General features: G+C 56.8%; 2 protein-coding genes across 12 annotated transcripts in view; one reads left to right on the forward strand and one right to left on the reverse strand.

Annotated features, from left to right (window-relative positions):
• Window positions 1–1,844: 1,844 nt before the first annotated feature.
• On the forward strand, window positions 1,845–10,785 carry SLFNL1 (schlafen like 1). Of its 9 annotated transcripts, none has more exons than XR_004276360.1 (7): window positions 1,845–3,946; window positions 5,699–6,169; window positions 6,398–6,541; window positions 7,167–7,296; window positions 8,013–8,139; window positions 9,450–9,540; window positions 10,369–10,449. XR_004276360.1 is itself a non-coding variant. In XM_032303163.1 (5 exons), exons 1-4 carry the CDS (start codon window positions 3,563–3,565, stop codon window positions 7,287–7,289), a joined length of 1,122 nt encoding a protein of 373 aa, XP_032159054.1. In that variant the 5' UTR covers window positions 1,845–3,562; the 3' UTR covers window positions 7,290–7,296; window positions 10,678–10,783. The 9 variants fall into 9 exon arrangements, 2 of the variants coding, with proteins under 2 accessions (XP_032159054.1, XP_032159055.1); XR_004276355.1 differs by having other exon boundaries at window positions 1,845–2,981; window positions 3,327–3,946; window positions 9,450–10,372; XR_004276356.1 differs by having other exon boundaries at window positions 1,845–2,695; window positions 3,327–3,946; window positions 9,450–10,372.
• The window catches only part of CTPS1 (CTP synthase 1), a 30,814-nt gene continuing 17,645 nt past the window's right edge, over window positions 10,437–23,605 (reverse strand). For all 3 annotated transcript variants that reach the window (XM_032303160.1, XM_032303161.1, XM_032303162.1), the window contains 11 exons: window positions 22,971–23,103; window positions 19,954–20,042; window positions 19,127–19,221; window positions 18,379–18,441; window positions 16,397–16,440; window positions 14,895–14,991; window positions 13,838–13,893; window positions 13,641–13,737; window positions 13,031–13,175; window positions 12,454–12,545; window positions 10,437–11,334 (listed from right to left, as the gene is read on the reverse strand). In XM_032303160.1, the coding sequence (XP_032159051.1) occupies window positions 12,461–12,545; window positions 13,031–13,175; window positions 13,641–13,737; window positions 13,838–13,893; window positions 14,895–14,991; window positions 16,397–16,440; window positions 18,379–18,441; window positions 19,127–19,221; window positions 19,954–20,042; window positions 22,971–23,103 (904 nt within the window). In that variant the 3' untranslated portion in view covers window positions 10,437–11,334; window positions 12,454–12,460. The remainder of the gene's footprint in view (window positions 11,335–12,453; window positions 12,546–13,030; window positions 13,176–13,640; window positions 13,738–13,837; window positions 13,894–14,894; window positions 14,992–16,396; window positions 16,441–18,378; window positions 18,442–19,126; window positions 19,222–19,953; window positions 20,043–22,970; window positions 23,104–23,605) is intronic.

Genomic DNA, 23,605 nt, shown 5'->3' on the forward strand with positions numbered 1-23,605 from the left:
GCACAGGGGAGACCACTCTGTGAACCCCCACAGTCCAGCCCCCCACAAAATGGGAAGGCGTCTGGGATTGGGGGACAGACACCCCCTGGCACCAGCTTCACATGCCCCACCCCCAGTACTGTGACAAGGAGAGGACATTGACTCCAGCGCTGAGAAACATCAGGAAGCCCGCATGCTGGAGGAGATGACAGAAGAATCCCGGCCCTACTTAGGTGCCACCGGCGATCTCTGCAGGCTGTGGCTCTGATGGTCCAGGTGGACATGGTGTCTGTCCTCATACTGATGCCACCATCCCTCCTCAGGAAGAGCTGGAAGGTGGCCCCCGCCTCCTCCCCACAACCAAAACTAAAAACTTGGAGAACCTTCCTGCCTTGGCAAGCCCAGACACCCCCCCCCTCCTCACCATCCCTCACCTTTTTGCAGCCTCCTTACCCTGACACCCCCATCACCCCATTAATCAGGGAGGTGCCACAGCTGGAAACCTACAGTCCAGGGACCATGACCACCAAGGGTCACAACTCCATTTATGCCCCGCCTGCAACATGAAAGCCACTGAGGGTGCTTCCAGGAGCCCACAGCTGACAAGTCCCAGTGTAAAGACACCAGGCCCAAAACACCAGACCCAAGACACCTGTGGGTGGCCAGGACTAGACCCTGGCAGAGGTCGGTGGGAATCAACAGGCAGATGCCTATAGGCCAGGTGTGGGCTCAAGACAGGCGGGAGTGCCATGGGGCCCAAATGGGAAAGGCAGCATCCATACCACTTCTCCCCCAAGCTCCAGAGTTTGCCCTCCTGACCCCTCCCACACGAGGTCTGAGCTCAGTCCCCACCTCTGCCAGAGCACTCTGCTCCTCGGCTGGCCTACCAGGGCAATTCTCGCAGACATCCATCCTTGATGTGGTTTCAGGGATTGTGGCCACGTGAGGCCACAAAGTGGACATCCGACTCCTCCCTCCTCTTCAGATTCGCCTCAACATTCTTAACTTGAAGTTCGAGAGTTGTTTCCCTCTGGCGCAAAGCAGAGTTTGTCAGGAAGGTCACAGACATCCAGTGAGGGGATAAAGGGATTGCTTACCCCGTAACACTGAGCCTGTGTCTGCCCCTACCCAGCGGCCTGTTAGAAAGCCCGATGCCCTAAATAACCCAGTTACACTGCAGTACGCTTCAGTATTTGAAATATTATTGTGTAAACGTATTTGGTGCCTTCCAGAGACCGTTTCTACCCCTCCCCACAGAAGGAAGGGGAACTAACGTGCATTTCAACATGTGCTGGTTACAGGTCCCAGGGACACATGCAGTTCGGGGGTTTGAGGACACCACCAATAGGAGTGGGAGGAGTGTGGGCGGTCAGATCAGCGTGGAAAGCCTGGTGCACAAGGCGGCCGGACAGCAAGGCCTCAAGAAGGGAGTCCTGTTCTCTGGGGGTGCTTACATGCCTGGTCTGTCGGGGCCCCTCTCCTGACCGGCCATTTCGGGGCAACTCAGCCCAGTTGCACTCCAGCTGTCTTCTTGGGCAGCTACAGCCTTCGCCTTGGGGTAGTCCTGAGAGCGGCCCGTGATGGCCGGGGCTGGGCGGCCTGAAGAGGGGTGGGGGGAATGCATGGGGAGCTCGCAGCCCTCCTCCTCCTCACTGCCTCTCCCAAAGCTGCACACCCCAGTCCAGGCTCTCTCTGCCTCGTCCCTCAGGGCAACAAAACTCCCTCTGCAGGTTGGCTGCCCAGAGGAGGGGGCAGCCCCCACGGCCCAGCAGCTTCCCCAGCCTGAAGCATCTGCCTCTGCCCTCCCTCCTCCCTCCCCGCCTCAGGACTTCCAGAAGGACCCGAGCTCCCCGCATCTGCCTAAGGAAAGCATTTCTCCAAGCCCCCTCCCCCACCCAAGAAAGGATTTCTGTGTTAACAAAGGCTGTGTATCACCCATGTCCTCGTCCCTGTTAAACAGCAGGCAACAGCCCTGTCCTTGAAAAGGGATGGCAGCTTTTGACTGAGCTCTGGCCAGCAACTTCTGTGGCGGGTACAGAGCCAGGCCTGCTGCCCGGGGCAGCCCCGAGTCCAGCCATGTGTGCTCAGATTCATCCTGGGAGTGTCCGGGCTGTCAGTGCTCAGCGGAGCCTGGGTTTGGTGACCGAAGGGGAAGGCGGGGATTTGTGGCACCAGAGGCCTTGTGTGGCCACGGGGGGCCAGGAGAGACATTACAGAAGGAGGAAGTGTGTCCTTGGCCCCTGGAATCCGGAGCAGCCCAGAGGGAGCCACACAGCCAAGCTGTAGTGTGTCTCTCTACCTTGGGGTAGGAATAGGAATAGGATTGACTTCCCAGCCCTGGGCCTCAACCCAGCCAAGAAGGCATTGTTGACTCCCGTGAGATCACAGAGGTGGTTGCACAGGCCCCGCCCACTTCTCCTGCAGCTTGGGTTCCCCTCCTGGCCCCCAGGGGACACCCCCCAGCCCCCTCTTCCAGGGAGCTGCTGGTCAAGGGTCAGGGGTCCATGGGAGCTGAGGGCTGGCATCTCCCACGCTCCCTCAGCAACCATCAGGATATGAGGGTCACAGGCCTCCCTTTTCCTCCTGTTCCTGCTTGTCCGGAAGGCCCCCACCCCGGCCGCGCTGGTCCCCAGGCCCTGACTATCTCAAGGAGCCAATCTGAAAAGATGCAGGCTGGTGGTCACTGCCCCACAGAGCGGAGGCCGGGTGTGTGGGGGTGAGTGGAGGGGCTGCTGGTTGCCAAGGGCACACAGTCAGGCATGAGGCCCCGGTGGAAGTGGGCGTACTAAAGGGCCCTGGCTTGGCACTTCCTCACTTCTGCTCTCTGGACTCTGTCTAGACCAGACCATGAGCCTCCTCAAATTAGCTGTAGACGTGCGAAGGCCATTTTTCTGGGGGAGGGGCCGAAGCCTTCATCTGTCAGGGGGCCTCTGTTCTAAAACTCTCCAACCCAGCCCTGCCTGGTTCAAAGCCTCCGCTAGGCTCGCACCAGCTCGGACCGGGTGAGAAGCAGCAGCAGAGTGGCCGCTGCCAGTCCTAAGAGCCCTGGGTGACACCTTCCTCACCAAAGATCCCTAAAAAAGGCTTCCCTGGGGCCTGGAGGCAGCAGTCATCTCTGATGGACAGGAAATCCAAATCGTTTCCTCCCACCTGTGGACTGGTCAGGGGGGATGACAGGAGGCCTGAGGCCCAGAAGGGGAAGTGGGAGGGCCCTCAGACCTGAGTCCTGGACCCCTCTTCCCCTCTTGAGACACATTCCCCTCGGTCTTCTCTTCTGTGGAATGGAGGGGCAGGCCCCCAGGCTCTGTTGTCCACCTCAGCACTGACTCCCCTCTTCCCTGTCCTAGGCCTTGGGTTGGTGGCAGGCGCCTTCGGCTGGCCCTCTACTCTCCCTCCCTCTCTCTGGCCCTGCCCAGCCCCTGCCCATCTGTGAACCTCCCAGGAGCCTCAGCACCCCCTGAGCCCCCTGGGAGGCCCCGGGAGGAACAGCCGGCCGTGAGAACTCCCAGAAGCCCTTCTGAGGGAGACCTCTCCAGAGACCCCCAGGAAGAGATCCCGGCAAACCCAGGTGCAGGAGCCCCTCATGGAGCCCCCCATGGAGCCCCCAGGCAAGCAGCCCCCGCAAGAGAGCCCACCCGAGGACCCAGCCCCTAAGACCGCCCCCAGCGCACACATTCTCTACGTGGACCACCTGAACCCCCAGTTCTCGGTGCCCGTGCTCGCCTGCCTGCTTCGGGACACGCTGGAGCGGCTGGAGCTGCCGGTGGCACGCGAGCACATCGAGGTGGTGAGGCGCCCACGGAAGGCCTACGCGCTGGTGCAGGTGACCGCCCATGAGGCCACTCTGGCCGCCCTCCCCTGGCGCCTGCAAGCGGCCCTGGAGGAGCACCAGATCCCCAAGGAGCTGGTGGCCCGCGGGAAGGAGCTGGTGCTGGGTGAGGGCCCAGGGCCCTCGAGCGGCAAGGAAGTAAGTGAGGCTGGCCCGGAGCACCCCGGCCAGTGAGCCCCAGAGCCTCGGGGAGCGGGAGCGGGATAAGCCTAGGCCAGGATGGCCTGTGCTGGGGGTGCAGGGCAGGGGCAGCGGTGTGTGTCTGAGGGCTCCGGAACACATGGGCAGACTGGCCGGCAGCTGCTGACTGCTGTCCGCTCACTCCCAGAAGCAGCTGCCGCTTACGGTTCGCCTGCAGCCTGGAAGCTCAGGAAGAAAGGCCAAAGTGTGGGGCCTCCTCCCTGGGTCCTTCTGAATCCCATCCTCCGGGTCTGGCCCAGCCGGGGCCTTTCCTTCTTGGCCCCCCTCGTTCCTGCAGTTGACAACATCGGTGTCCACTCCGGGCCAGGCAGCAAAGTGGAGAGCAAAGGCTTGGCCCTGCCCTTGGGGGGTCCTGCTCTCTGGGCAGAGCCAGGCACAGCCAGTCACTAAGCTGCGGGCTGCAGGGACAACCGCACAGAAGAGCTGAAATCCCAGCTGGGATTTAGGGAGTGGAAGGATGTTCTAGGCAGGGGGACACGGTGAGGGGGGTGACAGCCCATCTGCAGAAGGTCAAGCCATTTGGGGCCCCTGGAGTTCCAGCTGAAGGCTGCTGAGGAGCTAAGGAAAAAAGCTGGGCCAGAGGGCAGGGTCTAGGCCCCCAAGGGCCACAAGACCAAAGCAGAGCAGGGAGGGTATTGGGGGGGGGGGCTGTGTGGTGGCCTCCCTGGGGGATGGGAGAGAACACCAACTCACTGTGGCTATGGTTGGGCCCTCCTTGAGACAGGTGGTCTTGGTTTTCCTTTTCTTTTGGGATGAAAACTCTGTGGTGTTTAAATTGTTGCAGAACTGAGCAGCTCTGTGACTGACATTTAGAGACCTGTGAGCCTGACTTCATGTTTGTGTGACGATTTCCTCATGTTTCTGATAAACTGTCTTCTCTGGGAGGCATGGGGCTCTTAGGGATGGGCCCCTCGCCACCGTGCCTCAGCCCCCATGACACCCCCAGCCCCCACAGTGCCCCCAGCTGCAGAAGCCATTGCTGGAGACGGGGAGGCAGCAAGGAGCCTGGGACAGCCGCAGAAAGCCCAGTAAAGGGGGGAGTGAGAGTCATCCTGTCTCCAGGGTCAGCGAGGAGTGTGGATGGGATGGGAGGAGCCTGGAGGTGGGGAGGCAGGGATGAGGCCCAGATGAGGCCCCCATGGCCACGAGTCTGCTCATGCACAAAGCCCAGCAACAGAGCAGAAGCCATGAAAGGGGTCTCAGGAGGGCTGGAAGAGGGCTGAGATTCAGGAGGACTTGTCAGTGGTCTAGAAAGCGACAGGCAGGCGTTTCAGGGAGATCAGGAATGGCATGGGTTTCTGGAATCGCGCCTCATGATTCAGAGACCTGTCACGGGCAACCTCAGGTGCTGAGATACGTCCTGTTGTGAGCTGGCCCCGGGACTCAGAGGCCTTTCTGTAACTAAAAGGGAAGACATTGGCCACAGCAGCTCCAGCTCCCAGCTCGGGGAAGGAGAGCGAAGTCAGACCCGCCATGCTTCCCACCACCCGGCAGGAGGGAGCAGTGGCGGTTGAAGCCCTTGGCTCGGCGGGTTTACCGCACTGGCCCAGGGCGATGGGCAGAATTAGGCCCCTCCCCTGGGCGGGGCATCGGGGTGCCTGAGTGTGTGGGCCCCAGGCGGAAGGAGGTGTCCTGTCCCTCTCGCTGCCAGGCTCGGGGGCTTCTGACTCTCGGTCCCCGTCCCGGCAGGAGGAGGACAGCGGCCCAAGTCCCCGCTCCTACCCCAGCCCCGCCCACAGCACGCCAGCGCGGGCCCGGCAGGGGTCCCGGGGCCAGCCCCGCGGCACGCGCTCCGACAGCGCCATCGTGCGCCAGGAGATCGAGGGTCAGGAGCGCCTCTTCCAGGGCGCCTTCCTGGGCAATGAGACGCGCAGCGTGGAGTTCAAGCGCGGGGGCGGCGAGTACCTGAGCCTGGCCTTCAAGCACCACCTGCGGCGCTACGTGTGCGCTTTCCTCAACAGCGAGGGCGGCAGCCTGTTCGTGGGCGTCGAGGACAGCGGCCTGGTGCAGGGCGTCCGCTGCGGCCACCGCGACGAGGACCGCGTGCGCCTGCTAGTGGACTCCATCCTGCAGGGCTTCCAGCCCCAGGTCTTCCCCGACGCCTACACGCTCTCCTTCATCCCGGTGGTCAGCGCCTCGGCCGGCAGCACGCCCCTCAAGGTGAGCCGCCGCCGGGACGGTCTCGGATCTGTCTGGTCCCCGGCGCTCAGCGAGGGACGGCCAGCCGCTCCTCCGCCGAGCAGGGATGGGCGGGGCCGGGGGTAGGGGCACTGGGGGGAGCTCTCCGAGGAGAGGCGGGAAGCCCCCTCGCCAGGCTGCCCCCTGGAGTGAGTGACTTGGGATGTGGGGGCCATGGTGCCTGCCAGAGCCGCTGTCGCCCTTACCAAGGTGATCCGCCTGAGCGTGCACGCCCCCAAGGCCCAGGCGGAGCCGCAGCTCTATGAGACGGACCAGGGGGAGGTGTTCCTGCGGCGGGACGGGAGCATCCAGGGCCCGCTGTCCGGCCACGCCATCCAGGAGTGGTGCAGGCAGGTGAGTGCCCCGGGCGGGGGCCACTCACTGCGCGGTCGGGGGCATGCCATCAGCTCCCCACCCCACCACGTCCCCCCCCCCCGCCCCGCTGTACTCCATCACCGGGGAGAACACCCCCGCGGCTGTGTGCCCGCCCCCACCCCCACGCAGCTGGGGGACTGGGAGAAGACTGTATGGAGAAGGTTGAAGACTTTGAGGGGAGCCCCTTACGATGCGGAGGCGGTTAGCGCTAGACACGGTCCCAAGAAAAAGCCTCTTCCAGGGGGCCACACTAGGTGGCCCAGAAGCAGGGCAGAGCAAGGACGCTGCGAGGCAGCGGCCAACCCGGGTCTGCCCCGGAACTCGAAGAGGCGGCAGAGGATGGGTCAGCCCGGGCTCTGGGATGCAGGCGGGCCTCAGGTCAGTCGGCTTCCCTCAAGACCCGGAGCTGACTGACTTGTCAGGGGCGGCCACACAGCCGGGGGCCTGGCTCCCATTGGCCTCGAGTAGCCCCCTCTCCCCAGGTCCTCCTGCGTCTAGTCCTTCTCGGTGGATTGGACCCCGGGCAGAGGGGGCGTGGCCCCGGGCAGAGGGGCTCGGCCCAGGGCGGCCCCAGCGTGGACCTCTGCCTCTGTGGCCCCCGCAGAAGTGGGCGGCCGAGCTGAGCAAGCTGGAGCAGAGACTGAAGGCGCTGACGGCGGAGAAGGAGCAGCTCCAGCAGCAGCTGCAGCAGCGCGCGCCCGTCTCCTGCACCTGCTGCGTCCTGTGAGCACCCGGTGAGTGTGCGGGCCTGAGGGCTGGCTGCACCCGGCAAACATGGGACCTGCCTCTTTTTGAGCCCAAGGTGTCCCTTCAGAGCTGTGTGGGCTGCTCGGAGGCAGATGCAAGCAGCACATCCGTCCTCGCTTCTTTAACAACTGCTAGTGTGTGGGCTTCAATCCCGAGCAGGCCCCGGTCTATGGAGCTGAGAAACGGCTCTTAGCCTGATCCCTCAGGAACCTTACTTCCAGAAAGAACTGGTAAAAGCTCGGCCAGAGCGCTCCTAGGGCTGAGCTGTCAGGGACTGCCCTACTTCCTCAGATGCACATATTGCCCAGGCTGGGGTCTCTGACCCAGTGGCAAGACAGGCCAGAGAGGAATGTGTCCTCTTGGGAAAGCGCTTCTGCAGATGGCCAGACACACTCAGGTCACTGTGGCTATGGGGCAGACAGGCCACCACCCTGCAAAACCCACCCTGGGCTTGCAGGAATTTATGATTGTCAATAAATTACATGCACCTGGGGCAAGGAGGGTTCTTTCTAGGCCTCTCGGTCAGCCAGCTGGATGCAGTTGAGTCCTGAGTCCCATGCCCAGCCCATCTCTCTGTCCAGGAGGCTGAGCCAGCCAGAGGTTCCTCCCACCCAGAGCTGTGGGGCCCAGACAGTTGCAATCTGTTCTAGCTCGGCCTTAAAGACCAGGTCCCTTGGGGGCAAACTGCTACCTTTTTGTTCAGTTCTTTGTCTAGGAGACAGTGAAATGGACAGTGAAATGGACATCATCACCCCGACACCATGTCTCCCCAGCACCCACCAGCACCTGCACAGGGTGTGACCTCCAGCCCAAGCACCCTGCAGCCACTGGTTAGGACTTCTACTCTGGCCATTCCCCTCATCTCTACCAGCAGAAACAGACACACTCGAGCCAGTGTCTGATCATGCCATGCTGGGCTCAAAGCCCTGCAAGAGCTCCCCATTTCATCAGTGGCAAATTCCAAACAGCAGCCTACACAGTTCTGCACAACCTGGCCCTTCTGACCTCAACCCCTTCTGCCCCTTGAGTGGGTGTGCCCTGCTACAGTGATCCTTTGTCTCCTGGACACACCTGCCGCAGGGCCTTTGCACTGGTTGCTTCCCTACCTGGAAGGCCGCTCCCCCAGAGCTGCAGGATGGTTTCTTCTCGGCTCCACCTCTGAGTGGAGGGGACAGTCAGTTCTCTACCCGCCCTACTGCACATAACACCTCCCTCCCCTACTTTCCTGCTTCCAGCCTTGCCACACTCCATAGCTTTGTGTCCCCTCCCCGCAGTAGAATGTACCCTTCCACGGGTAGGGATTTGGGTCTATTTTGCTCATTGCTGACATTCAGAACCTAAAACATGACTGGCAGGTCGTAGATACCCAACAGCTAACTGCTAGAGAAACAAGCAGGGACACTCAGCTTCAGGTCTGAGCCACTAGAAAACCATGAAACCTGGTCAAATGGGGCTTTTCCCTGGAGGGTCCACAACACACCTGCGCAGACCTACTCTCCCTCGTTGGTCCTTGGCCATATCCATGGAGTAGATGGAGCAGCTCCAGCCCCACAGCCCCTGGTTCGTCAGCCAAGAGACCCCACCTGTGTGTCTCAGCTGCTCGGCAACTTGCTCATCCCACTTACCCACAAGCTAATCAGGGCAGCCTGTCTCATGACACGCTACCTACCAAAGTCCTGCTCCTCGTCCACTGGGCTCCTCAGTCACCCAAACATAGGGCCCGAACCAAGTTTTCAGAGGCTCCGTGAGAACCGCACAGAGGATGTGTTGCTGAGGAGGTCAGAGGGGGGCCAATTGTGGGCAATTTCCATGTGCCCAGCACAGGCCAGATGCTGGTCTGGGCAGTATAGTCCTCGGAAGTGCCCTTCCTGGGACACAGCTGATGGCGACAAAGAGCAGCCGTGTTGCTGAGCTGCTCCAGGCTGCTAAGCCTGGCCCGGACCAGCTGGCTTCAAGGGCTCCAGGCCCCCTGCCACAGCCCTGGGGGGGCAGGGCCGCTCAGGCTCCACCAGCCCAGGAGAGCCAGCAGGGTCCCTTCTCCACAAGGTCATCCAAGTGGCCAGCACTGAGCAACAGGTCAGCTGAGGCCATGGGGCATCCGCAAACCATCCCACACACAACCAAGTCCTCACTGTTGTAGGGAGCGCTGCTGTCGCCGTCCTCAGTGCCCTCAGTTTGGGGAATGGCTCATACAGAAACGATTCAGACTGTGTGACCAGCCGGGAACAGTGGTTAGAACCCACCCCATTAGCCGCATTCCAGGTAGCAAGATAGGCATGAAGAGGCCTGCAAGGGACCCATTTTACTTTGGTCCACGAGAAGCGGAGACAAAGGGGGCTCACTTGTTCTTGCTGGGTCAGGGCGGGCACCCCAGCTTCTGGGCCCCAGTGCGGATGGCGGCCTTGAGCCACGAGCACAGGCACACAGGGAAGCCTGCTTCTTCTCCGGATCCCCCTGACAAGGAAGCTGGGCTAAATGCTGAGAAAGAAACATTTTTCTCCCCTCCCTGGTTTCTCAAATGTCCATGAGGAAAGGCAGTTGACCATGGACAGACAACCCAGCCTGAGCCTCCACCTTGGACTGAACGGAGCTGGCTCACGAGGAGGCGAGCTTGGCAGCTGGAGGGTGGGTGGGTGGGTGTCCACGGCAGCAATGGGCCCCTCACTCTGGGGAGAAAGCCCTCGGGACGCTGCCGTGGACCCCTCGACACACAAGGCCGGGGGATGGGAGGACCAGCGGTGGAGAAAGTGGTCCTGCTGGCTGACAGCGGTTGGTCTGCCACTCCTGGGTCACATGTATGAGGGGCCACATCCATGGCCAGCAGAGGGAGGGACCCCCGTGAATAACACGTGCCGCCCCCCCACCTCCCAAAACCAAGCAGCCCCCATGCTTCTTTGCATCTGTATATGTTGGGAATCTGAATTTGAAGCCTCCAGGGGGAAATTCTGGTTTCCCACAAAAAAGAAAGGCTCCTCTCAGGTCCTGTGCAGACGATCAGCTCATGCACTTAAGGCCGTCCCACCAAGGACAGCCGGGTGCTGACCACTGAGGTGACGCAGGCACGTCCGGGACCGCACTGACATTGCCCACCCGGCTGCGACATCAAGAGCACGACACACAGAGCATGTCTCGTTCTGCGTTATTTATTTCTTAAGTTAGAGGATACACGGAGTCTCGGCCAGAGGAGAGCGGGTCCAGGGCAGTGCCTGCGGTGACACCACGGTAAGAAAATAGCTTTTCAGGTTGCATTTCAACTGCAGTAACACCATTCTGGAAGGACACACTGGCCTCGAGCAAAGCGGTCTGTATAGCAGAGGCTTCGAGAGGCAGTTTCCCCAAAAGATTCTTTGTTCTTTTTTTTTTTAAAGCAACCCCTTGATACAAGGAGTACTTCCCAGCCCGGGGAGGGACGCGTGGCTGAAGACAGGCATTCTGAAACCACACCGCAAAGGGACAGACTAGTCACCATTCACGGACACCAAAAGAACCATTCCCTTTGGCCACCACATCCCCACTGCCTGTGGGCAGCGAGGGGCCCTGGGGAGTGGATCCGTGCCGAGGCTGCTTCTGGTCTCACCGCTCCTGGTGGCAGGCAGTGCCCTCGGGTTCCCAGCACCAAGCGTCGCCGGCACTCACTAACACGATCCCTCCTCGCATGTGGTCCATGGGGCACATGTCCTCCAGGAGGAGCGACGGGCTGCACGCTTGAATCCACGATGACGGGAGGTAGTTGGAGATGACCGACGGGCGCTCCCCCGGCGTGTGCATCCCCTACCCCCGCCCACAGGCCCCCCTCCCTGGCATGGTGCCACGGGGACCACGTGGGGTGTGGACACAGGGCGGCACCGGGTAGGGGCCAGCACACGGGATGGGACATGTGAGTCACAAAGTCTTCCAGATACCTTTCCCCCATAATAAAATAATCTTAATAAAAACATAATTTAAAGGAAGTGTCAAAAGCTGAGTGTAAAATCAAAGCTGTAAACTCTCAAAGTCCGAAGGCTCTCCTGAAGAGTCACAGGTGCCTGTTTAGGAAAAGCAAACAACACGGAGCAGTTACAGGAGGTATAGGCAAGTGGGGAAGTTAGAGTGTGTAGTCGGCTGCGACCACAAACGAGGCCACTTTCCTGGGAACACCAGCAGGAGGACCCGAATAGGATTAGAAGCTAACTTTGTAGCTCCTGCACAATCCTACACTTTCCAGACCAAACAAGGCCTCTTCCCCCACCCTGTTGTCAGTGCACCCAGCGTCCTCACAGGGCTCCCGGCAGGGTGAGACTTCAGACTTCACTGACTACCCGGGCCGATGGGAACGTTTGCTTTCTCTTCCGGGCGCTTACTCAGACTAGGAGGCAGCCGGCAGCAACAGGAGAGACGGAGGAGGGCATCCGTGCCCACACACCGCCACAGCCCTCCTCCAGGCGGGAACCCACATCTCCCACCAGCCTGCTGGGGCCCCCGCCTATGGGATCACACCACATCCCCGGGTCTCCTTTTGGACCCCAAAGATTGGACCCCCCCCACCCTCTCTTGACACTGGCACAAGCAGGAGGTGAACACAGTTCACTCAGTGATTACAGTCCTACTGAATGTCATTTATGTCAGCGCCCACAGCCCTGTGCCGCGTCATAACATACAAACATTATTACTGTCAGGACATTCCAAGTTTGCCCAAGAACTGTTCAGAATTTAGGGGATTTCCAGAATAAACAGCAATCAACACAAGAGTTGTGCATTGTGTCAGTTTTAAAGCACTTCCTGATGAAAGCCTGCGTTTCTGCAAATGTGACCATTTTGTCACACCGGTCACTTTTAAGATCTCAAGTTTATGGCTGCATGAGATAACAGGGTCTGAGAGCCCAGCTCCCCCAGAGGCAGTCAGACTGGCTCCGGAATGTCGCAATCGGTGACAAGACAACTGCCCCATGGCTGGTGTCCCCTGCGTCCCGTACTGGAGGTCCCGAGGCTCGGGGACACCGATGTAACTCAGGGCCCTGTCCACTGGGGGCCACACTGACCTTACCACTTACACACTCCGGCACATAAAATCCTCACCATCAGACTTCCCTGCTATCTTACAATTCTAGTGTAATTGCCATTAAAACACACGAACAAAAATACTAGAACCGAGAAACGCCACTTACATTCCCATCAGTCGTGATTTATTGATGGGAACTTCAGTTCGGTGATTTCAGAGTCCGGGGAGCTGCTTCCACTCCTGTCACTGTAGGTGTCCCTGTGGAATTCGGATGCTTTATTCATTGTCTCCCACCACAGACCCATTTTCCTTCTCTGTGTTCCTAGCCACCATCACCACAGGACCCTTGTGTGCATACAGCAGGAACATGAGAAGCTATCCTGCCTTATGAACTGAGCACAGAGCCCTAGAGGGATTTTCTTCTTCCAGTTAGAAAGGATATAGGTTCGCTTTATACTTCACTCCTAGAACTCTAACCCCCAGCGCCGAGTGAGGAGCTGGCTCCAGAGGAAGGCAGCGGTGAGGCAGGGACACACTGGGCCTGTGACCACCAGCGCCCCACAGACCCAGGGCCCCACTGTCACATACGAGCCCAGGGTCAGGTGCTACAGTGAGGGCTCAGCCCCCACACTGGGGAAGGTCCTGGCGGCACACAGGCAGCCTGAGGGGACCCCAGAGAGGAGCGCATGCCCACTGCGATGAGCCAGGGGGCTCCCCGACAGACTAGAGAGGAGTGACCGCACCTGGGCGAGAGCCTGCAGCCCTTCTGGAGGTAATGTGGGAGCCTCCCCACGGAGGCCAGCAGGAGGCCAAAGTACGGAGGCGAAGGCTTGATGGGCCTGGACAGGAACTCAGGGTGGTACTGAACCCCAACAAAAAAGGGATGGTCTGAAACAGAAACAAAAAGCAGTACTTTGGTCATATGCATAAAATAAAGAAGAGCAAACCCTGTCAGGTGTTTCATGTTTCCATAAACCCTAAAATTCTCTCAAAATAGCATCTTAACCAGAACCCAGGTTAAGGCAGCCCCAAAGCTAGGGGGAGGAGATGCCCTTGCCCTGCAAGCTGTCACCCAGCTAGCTGACGGGGCCTCCTCCAGGGTTCCCGCCTGGCCAGCCCTGCTCCCCAGCTTCCCCAGATCAGAAACAGGGCTCAAAGCCCAAGGGCGAGCCCTCATTCTGGAAAATGAGGACCAAGGCCAGAAGGGCAGCGCTGCCCGCACAAGAGGGGCTCCCAGGGCTCCAGGTTCCTGTTCCCCAAGAGCACCCCCAGCAGGGCAGGGATGCTTCCTCCAGCCACCAGGTCAGCGCTCCCAGCCGCCCCCCTGCACCCCCACAGATGCCCTGCGCTCACCCTCCAGCTCCACGATCTCCATCCTCTCGCCCCCAACGTCCTGGCCAACGAACTTCAGGCCCTGCTCCTCCAAACACTTCTTTAGGACTGGATTCACCTGCGGACACGCCAAGAATAAGGCAGCTGACCTCCCAGCTTGCTGCGGTTCCAGAGTCACCAGGAGACAGGGTGAAAGGTCACTGAGCTCAACTCCTCACCTCAAACCTGTGGCGGTGTCTCTCTTCCAGGTAATCTGGATCTCCATAGAGTTTCCCTGGCAAAAGAAAGCAGACTGATGCAAAGAATTCTGATTGCTTCCCAGTGTACTGTCCAGTGCCGACGCGGCCCGGCCCCCTGAGGGCAAGCTCTGGGTTCTCCTGCCAACCAGGGCCACTGGCAGCAGCAGCATAGCACAGACTCGTTCCTGGGCTCTGAGTTTTCTGACCATGCCAGGGAAGACCGTCACAGAGACAGATGTTTCCATCCCACCCCCCGCCCCCCAGCACACAATTACTGCAGTACAAAGCACTTTCCACTGGAAACTGCCCTGGAAAACCCACCAGGACACACGGAACAGGTGAACAGAAAAGGACACTTGAAGAGCTAGGGAGCTGGCCCACAGTGGGGAGCCGTGCAGTTAAGTCACGGTCAGCAGATCGCGCTGTGGCCCCCACGCTGCCAGGGGAGGGGGATCCCCAAGTCCACAGAATACAGAGCTGGGAGCACTGCACAGTCACCTACTCAACTGACTCAAACAACGAGACATGAGGGGCCCCCACTTCTACAAAGAATTTTCCCCGGTGAGCAAGAGAATGAGACTAACCACAATCATTCTCCTCCTGATTTTCCTGCCCCAACTTTCCCTAAATCTGCAGTACCTATTAGTACCTTCAGAGTAAAACCTATCTAGGTTGGGCTGCACAAAACTGCCTTCCTGGGGACAGTGCCGACGCTGGCAGTTTAATCTAGTTCACCCGAGCAGCCTAGGGAAAGGCCAGGCTGCGGGAGACTGCATGTCCTGGCTCCTCCCGGGGAGCCACCCCCCCCCACCGAGGCCCCCGGGCCCCCCCACCACTGACTACACAGAGCCACACTGCTTCTTGGGCTATCCTGGCGCATCCTGAAAGAACATGAGCAGGAAGGAGGAAAGAACTTGAAAGCAAGAACGAAACCCAAAAGGCCAGCCCGGCTCTTCGGAGCCCCAGGAGTAGCCCAGGACAGGCTTCCGGACGAGCTGTGCTGTGCCGCTGGGGGGCCGGAAGTGGCAGCTCTTACTCATGACGGAGTTCTTGGTCTGGAACAGGGTTCTCCTCTTGCCCAGCCTCATGGTTCCGCCCATCTGCCCAGGGTTGTGTTCCGGCATGTCTATGACCTGGAGGTGTTGGAAAACAAGCACGCGCTACCACACGCTGCGTCCGTTAGCAGAAGGATCGCCAGCGCTGTGGGACGAGGGCCCGTGAGAAGCTCTAACCCTGGCCATTGCTCAGAGGGGATGGTCACCACTGAGCAACAGCCTTCCTCTCGTCGTTGAGAGCCCGTGCTGGGTAGGGCCTCGAGCCCTCGCCTTTGGCCGGTCATCCTGTGCTGTGGGAACAACTGCCCCCAGCACTCTGGATCACGAGGGCTGCCAGACCCCAGCACGTTCTGGAGACTGACACAGCAGCGTGGATGCGAGACGGGAAAGGCCATGACATATCTCCCCCGCCCCGGACTGAGGGGCTGCTCAAAGGAAATGGATGCTTCTCAGGGTTTGCCTGGTGCATGTGTGGGCGGCAGAGAGGCAGAGGCCCTGAGCCACGAGAGCCCAGCGCACTGCTCAGTCCCTGGCTCCTCTGAGCACCTCCTGGCCTCAAGGACCATCTCAGGCCCTGCTTTCCCACCACCGAGAGGAGGCGCCCCTCCAACACTTCACTCCTCTCCTTCTGAACAAAGTTCAGTTTCAAGTCAACAAGCATACACTGATGCTGTTCAAATGCCCTGGGATCAAGAGCTGGGTCCACCCTGTTTATCACAGCGTCTCTGGTATCGAGAACAGACCTGTCACCCCCGGGCAGGAGAGCTGAAGATGAATAAAGGCGCCGTGCCTCCCCAGGAGTCACATTCCTCTGACAGGAGACACCACACGAGGGACATGGGCCTCCACAAGCTTTGGTTACTATTAAACACGTTCGTTCAACACCCATGTTCCACGGGTCCTGAAGAACAAGCCCATGTCCCTGGGGTGTCGGGGAGGAAATGAACGAGCATCCGTAAAGGGGTAGGACAGTGCGTGGTGCGTAGCAGGGGCCGTCAGTGTTTCCTGTCAGCAGTGGGACGGCGCTCCTGGGGACTGAGGGGAGCGCGGAGAGAGAATGATGCTAAGTGGGAACTACCCTGGCTGGCTGGGGTGAGGCCTGTCTTAAACATTTTCTGTTGCAAACTGGGAAGAGAAGTGAGAAGTTACGCAATGAAAAATAAAAGTTCTTCCCATGGGGCGCCTGGTGGCTCAGTGGGTTAAGCCTCTGCCTTTGGCTCAGGTCATGATCTCAGGGTCCTGGGATGGAGCCCCACATTGGCCTCTCTGTTCAGTGGGGAGCCTGCTTCCCCCTCATTCTGCCTGCTGCTCTGCCTACTTGTGATCTTTCTCTCTCTGTCAAATAAAATAAATAAAGTCTTAAAAAAAAAAGTTCTTCCCATGCAGTGGGTCTGAGGAACCCGTGGACAGACCCAGTGGTCTCCCTGAGTCCAAGCCCTGAGCGCCCTTCTCAGCCCTGGGAAGGCTCCAACACTGGACTCACCACAGGATGGTTGGTCTTAGGGTCAAACTCTGTAGAATTGGCATCTGAAAAATGGAAATACCTACGTTAAAAAAACAGTTACAAACAACACTGATTATTTTCAAGTGTCGTCATTCTTAGGCTCTTAATTACAATTTCCCTCCCCAGTTCAAAGTGACCGTTCAGTGATTCAAACAAAAACCAGGAGTCACATTAATACGAGGTACTCGGTGCACACACATGGCTGAGTGTTTTCCATGTGCGAGCACCGGGAAGCCAAGCCGTGGAAACTGCGGGAATTGAAACCAGGGGCACCACCTCATCTTTAGCTCGATACTGCCTCCTCATGACAGCTCACACGCTGCTACCTCAACTCCCCCTTTCTTGCTTCAGAGTGTCTCTCCAGGACGGGCAACACATTGCTCTCATCCTTGGCATCTTCTGTGTCATCCTGCCCAACCGCTTTGCACAGCAGCTAAGTCAGGAATTCACTGATCTCAAGACCCGAACAGCCTTCCTCTTGCTCACTGCATGGATGGTCTAGCCATAAGCAAAACCACTGAAGACCAAAAGGCAAAGAACCCTGTTCCTGGTACCATCCGGCTCCCTATGCGTGACAGGCCTGGTACCTTCCCTCCTGGGCCTGACCAGAGCCAGGTCCCAGCTGAAGGCAGACTCGTCGCCAGGTCACCCACCCACCTGGGGACCCCATCGGGTGATGGGTAGTGGCTGGGAGAGTGTCCAGGGTGCCCAGAGGGCCAGCTCCAGGGTCACGGGCAGCTAGGACAGTGCCTGGCAGGGCTCAGGGGCCAAAACTAAAGGGCATGCGGCCCACAGAGCAGCTTGAGTGCTGAGTGGGACGTGAGTGGGTGAGTGAGTAGGAGGCGACCTCTCAGAAACACATCCAAGGAGCCCAGCCCTAACAGTAAACTGGCCACGGGAGGGCCACTTGTCCCTCATGGAGCCAGGCTGCTTTCACATGCCTCAGGATGCTCGGCTTCTTCTTCCTACAACTTCTGAGGTCTTCTTGAAAACGTGAGGTTTGTCAGCTGGGCTACAGAGTCGAGAGGGGCTGTGTGGGCTCTGCCATCAGGGGTCCCAGGGAGCCTTGCCCCCGCCGTCGCACTGTGTGCTCCCCTCCCCCACCAGCTGTGCAGGCCTCGGGACACGAGCAAGCTTGTTGAGTGTCCGCACACTGGGCCTGTCATTCTGGGAGGTCGCCCTGCTGTGAGACGCCTCGGCTGAAGTAGTGAATGATGAGCCTTGCTCCAGGGAGAGAACCATCTCAATGTCCCTGCTGGGCAGAGCTGAACGCACAGCAGGGAGATCTGATACGCCACAGGGAGCAGAAAGCCAGCCAGCCGGGTCCACTCGCCCCACAGCACTCCGAGACGTGGTAAAACCCTGCTGGGAGCCACGGAGTGTCCAGGTAGTCTGGACAGCGAGGCACGGAGAATTTCCTACTGGCCAGGCGCCAGGCACTGGGACCATTTACAAGCATAATTTCATTCGATTCTCACAACCAGGAGAAGCAGGTACCATCATCACCCCATTTTATAGAAGAAACAGAAGCCAAGAAAGGCTAAGTAACTTATCTAAAATCACCCACAATAAGGGAGGGTCAGAAGTTAAGCCCAGGTCTGACGGGCTCCAGGGCCCAAGCTCATAGTAACTGCACAGCCTCAGGCCAGAGTTTCCTTGCTCGGCACCAGCTGAGGGATGGTGGCTACGGGGATGGGAATGCGGGCATCCCCGAAGCCAGAGATGCAGGGACAGAGAACCAGGAAGCCTGGCCAGCTGTGACTCCTCGTTCCTGCCATCGGCACGGCTCGGAGGAGCTGTGCTTTCCCCTCGTGCACACGGCACTTCCCCCTGCTGTGCCCCCACAAGGTACCAAGAAGCCAGGCCTGGCCTTCTCCGGGGCCTCCCATCACCCGGGGGGCGCCACACCCTCCAGAAACACTTCAGCAAGAATTGTAACAAGGTTTATAACAAACACTTACCTTGCCAGCCCAGCACATTTCTTGAAAACTCAACCACTGCCAACTGCATTCCTAGGCACACACCTTGCAGGTGGAAGGGAAAACACAAAGGAATCTCCACTGAAAAGCAGCTTCTACATTTCACACCAGCCTGCCCTGACTCCGTGTCCCGTTTGCCCACAGAACGACAATCACAAACTCTCCTACTTTCCCTGTTACCAACAAGCACCCCCTGCTGTGTTTTATCTGTTATCAGCTTTCAAGAACTGGGTCTAAGCTTTTAAAAAAGTCCTCATATGAAGGGTCCAAGTTTTGGAAGCTACTCAATTTTAGAAATACGCAGTAGCGTATTCATACTTAAAAATTCATGTTTTCCTATCCTCTCTCATTAAGTTTCCATTTACAAATGATCAAGCTGAAAATTACTAAAATTTGCAGCTCCAGGAAGCATCCAAAATCACGAGCCAATGTGAAGTGAGGGTGTGAAACTCAGCGTCAGGTGTCCTGCCGAACAGCTGGGTCCAGCAAAAGGACCAAATTTCCTGATTGCTTTTCATTCTCCCCAAATTCCACGGCATCTACGTGTGGATGTATACGCTCTTAAACTTTTCACACTAAGAAAGTCTGAATTTCTCCCAAACAGAACCAAAACGACTTCTACTTGAGCTGCTATCTAGAAAGACAGCATCTGCGCTTGGTTCCAGTGACCTCCCTGTTTTACTCGCAGGCTCCCACGTGGCCCTTTTTCTTGCTCTTTCCTACTCCTTACCCAAAAAAGGCTTCTTCTGTTTCCGAGCCCAGGCGATGGCTTGGATTTTTCCTTCTGTCCCCCGAACACCAAATCCCCCTGGAACCAGCACTCCGCTGTCCAAGAGAACACAGCACATGGGGATTGACCCTTCCCACCAGCCCAAGACACTGATGCCACAAAGTCACTCCCCCTATATTTTGCTACTGGGACTATGACGGTGACTTGGGAGACTGCCGCTGAGCTGTCTGTAAACACTGTGGGCTCAGAAAATGTGCACTAAATGCTTACAAGGGAAAAAAAAAAGATGGCACACATGGGTTCTTTCATCATTTTTAACATATGTTAACATAAATGCAACTTCTTACTTCTTGGCTTAAAGAGCTCCCTTGCGTGGGCAGGGAGCCTCTCCCTGTCAGCAGAGAGTGTCCGCCGAGCAGGGGCCTCGGTCATAGTTGTAGGGCTCTAGAACATCCCACTGCTCCAGAGAGCTGGAGTTGCCTGCTGATTGTTTACTATTATAAAGAACAGCTGCCAAAAACCAACAGAGAGACTCTGCGGACGGGTCCTCATCAAACGTTCCGGAAGAGAATCTTTAAATAAGCCTCATCTGTCGACGCAGGCAGCAAGCGTCCGTGAAATCAGAAGGTGTTTTCTTTAAATTCAACTATATTGATAAGCTGTATTTTTGTAAGGCTTAAATCTTACAGACTGTAGCCTTTCAACAATTAAAAGATCTTTAAAAAGCAGATTGCCAGCTACAAGCCCGAGAGCACAGGGCTCTGCTCAGTAAAGCCTCCCCCAACCACCGAAACCCCCGGAAACCCAAGGCCGAGGGCCCTACTCACTGAGCGCTACACAGCTTCTGCCAGGCTTCGTGGTAGCGCACGGGCTCCTCCTGCAACGTGCTCGGCTCCAAGTCCGTGGAATCTATGTACTGGGGACCATTCGGGCGGGGGAGACAAGAAGCAGTCCATGACTCCAGAGCCACATTCTTCCTAATTCCTAAATGATACTATCAATGTCCCATCTTTCTTCACTTAAAAGTTTTAGGGGCTCAGATGGTTAAGCATCTGCCTCTGGCTCAGGTCATGATCCTAGGGTCCTGGGATCAAGTCCCAAGTCTGGCTCCCTGCTCCAAGGGGAGCCTGCTTCCGCCTCTGCCCTTCCTCCCCACTGCTTGTGTGCACGCACATGCGCTGGCTCTCTCAGATAATAAAATCTTTAAAAAAATAAAAAATAAAGTTTCAAAATTATAATCTTCATATATTTAAACCCAAGAGTTTAAAAATAAACTTTAAATTCTTTCTTATAGGCATGACTGGGTGGCTCAGTCAGTCAGTCTGCTGCCTTTGGCTCAGGTCAGGATCCCAGGGTCCTGGGATCGAGTCCCGCATCGGGCACTTGCTCAGCAGGGAGCCTGCTTCTCCCTCTGCCTCTGCCTACTTGTGCACGCACAAGCAAATAAATAAATAAATAAATAAATAAATAAATAAATAAATAAAAATATTTAAACACAAATAAGTAAATAAATAAATAAATTCTTTCTTATATTTTAAAATACAAGTGTTGCCCTCAAAAATCATTGGCTTCCCCAATATGGCTCTCCACTGGCTCTACCCTCAGCCTGCTGGAATCCAAAGTGTTCTCTCTGGGGCCCTTGGGTGGCTCAGCTGGTTAAGTGTCTGCCTTTGGCTCAGGTCATGATCCCAGGGTCCTGGGATCGAGCCCCGAATCGGGTTCCCTCATCAGCAGGGAGCCTGCTTCACCCTCTGCCTGTCTGTGCTCGCTCTCCCCCATCTCTCTGACAAATAAATAAAATCTTTAAAACTAAAATATAATGAAAAAAAAAATAATAAAGTGTTCCTTCTGCTCAGAATGCATTTTCTTCCAGCCTGTCTGCCACCAAGACTGCTTTCCATCTTCGCCTCTTTACTGCAGTATAACTTATATGCAATAAAACCCAAGCATTTTAAGTGTACACAGATAAGTTTTGTCAAACATACACACAAAGGTGTGACCACCACCTCAATCAAAAATAAGGAAAATGACTGTCATCCTAAAAAAGTCCCTCTGCCCTCCCACCCCCACAAACAACCTCCTCTCGGCCTCCTGCCCCAGACACCCCGGCTCTGCTTTGTATCACCACATATGTCCCTTTTAGAACTTGATAGAAATAAACACACAACATGCAGCTTCCCTGTCTGGCTTTTTTGGCTCGGGATGTTTCTGGGATTCATCCCCGCTGCTGTGCGTGTCACAGGTTTATTCCTTTTTGTCCCTGAGCCGTTGCCCACTGAGGTAATACAGTACAACGTGTGCATGAACTCGCGCTGGACATGTGGACTGGTCCCAGATTCTGGCTATTAAGTATCAGTCCTCTTGTATAAAAATATTTCTTGTGGACCTATGTTTTCAGTAGGCATCAGGGAGCAGAAGTGCTGGGTCACGGAGTAAGTGTATGTTTCCCTTTGTAGGAAAGTGCCAGGCTGTGTTCTCATCAGTCGTGCCATTTCCCCAGCCCACCAGCAAGGCGCAGGGTTCCCCATCCTCTCCAGCATGCTCGGCGTCTCCAGCAGGTGTCTGGTCACAGTGGTTTAATGTGCATGTATTTCCCTGACAAATGAAGCTGCTGCCCTTGTCTGCCTCCACATACATCAGGAGCAGCTTCGACGGACGTGTCCACTCAGATCTTCTGCCCCCATTCTTATTAGTTTGTTCATTTTTTCCTACTGTTTCCCGCCCAAGACCCTGCGATGGCTTCCCTGAACCTCAGGGGAAGAGCCAGCTATGTGGCCCAGGTGACGGGATTCATGACCTCACAGGCCTGTCTCCAGATAACCTCCAATTCACACTTTCCCATCCACTGAGTTCCCAACTATTCCCCGTCTCCAAGCCCTGGGATACACTCTACCTTCTGTCTGAATGCCCTGCCCTTCTGCCTCCCCCATCTTCCCAAACTCTGCCAGAGACCCTCCTGGAGGAAGTCTGCCCTCCTTACACGTCTACCCAGACAGCCTCCCCCACCCCTTCTGTGTGCTCCCCCAACACCTTCGAGACCCCACAGACTCATTCACCTCTCGACCCCCACCACCCACCATGAAAGGCACAGATTACATCCACATGGAGACAACAGATGAATGACCCAAAGAAGGAGCAAAAGTCAGGAAGTGTAATAAGATCCCATAATTCTTAAAATGTATACAGTAGGTCCTTCTGTAGGAAAGTGTTCCCCAGCACAAAGCCAACTAAATTACCATGCTGAGAAACACCCGGAGGAGGAGAAGGCCACTGATGCCAGCAGTGAGGATGGCCAGAATCTGAGCCCTGAACCTCAAGGTTCCAGGTACCCGCAGACGACAATCAGGGATGAAGCCCTGACACTCCGCCAGCTCAGCGTCTGCGCGTCCCGTCATGGAGCGGAACACAAGCAGGACCGCTCACGGGTGCCACACACGCTCCAGGCACTGGCCGGGCAACCAGACAAACATTTCAGAGAAACATCCCTGCTCTCGGAGGTGGGTAGTAGCCCTCCCACGTCCCAGACAAGGTGAGAGAACAGCAGTGCACCTCTGGCCCACCAGGGCTCCCCCATTCCCCTGGCACAATTGTACTTGGCCACCTGCTACTCAGAATCAACCATCGGCACTTCCGCAAGCACTACCCTGACCACCTCTCCCCTTCACTGTCTCCTGAAAATGCCCTACTGCTCTCTCACTAAGCCAGGAGCCAACCGTGAATCCTTTCTAGTCCAAAAAAGAAATTCCGAGTTCCAGAACATATGGCAGATACGCCTACAGCATCTATGAGACCCCAAAAGCCCTCCCTATCCAGGCCTCGCTATACCCGTGCTGCCCCTCCTTACCTTGATTTCTAACTTGTGGTTGATGGCCAGCGCAGAATGCTCCAGGGCTTTAATGACAGAGGCGTACGAGTCTGAGAACTTGGTGTATTTGCCCACAAGGGCAATAGAGCAGGTCTCCAGCAAGCGATCGTATCTATCACACAAAGGCCAAGAGACACCAAATTATTTAGAACGTAAATACCACCACAAGATCAAAACTGCTTTCTAAAAAGAAGAAAACCTCTCTGGGAAGCATACAATGGGAGCGGGTATGATCGGAGTTCTCCGTACACAACAGTAAAGAGGAAGAAACTTTCAAATCCATGTGGCAGGCTTTGTAAAGAAAGTAGGATTTTAGGACCTGGCATGAAGAGATGGCTTCCAAATCCCACACAAATTCTTTTTTAAAAATTAAAATCCCAGGGACGCCTGGGTGGCTCAGTGGGTTAAAGCCTCTGCCTTCGGCTCGGGTCATGATCTCAGGGTCCTGGGATTGAGCCCCTCATTGGGCTCTCTGCTCGGCAGGGAGCCTGCTTCCTCCTTTTTCTCTGCCTGCCTCTCTGCCTACTTGTGATTTCTGTCTGTCAAATAAATAAATAAAATCTTTAAGAAAAAAAAAATTAAAATCCCAAAGCACTAAAAAAAAATTAACAGTC

Source organism: Mustela erminea, chromosome 10 (assembly GCF_009829155.1).
Source record: "Mustela erminea isolate mMusErm1 chromosome 10, mMusErm1.Pri, whole genome shotgun sequence".
NCBI lineage: Eukaryota > Metazoa > Chordata > Mammalia > Carnivora > Mustelidae > Mustela > Mustela erminea.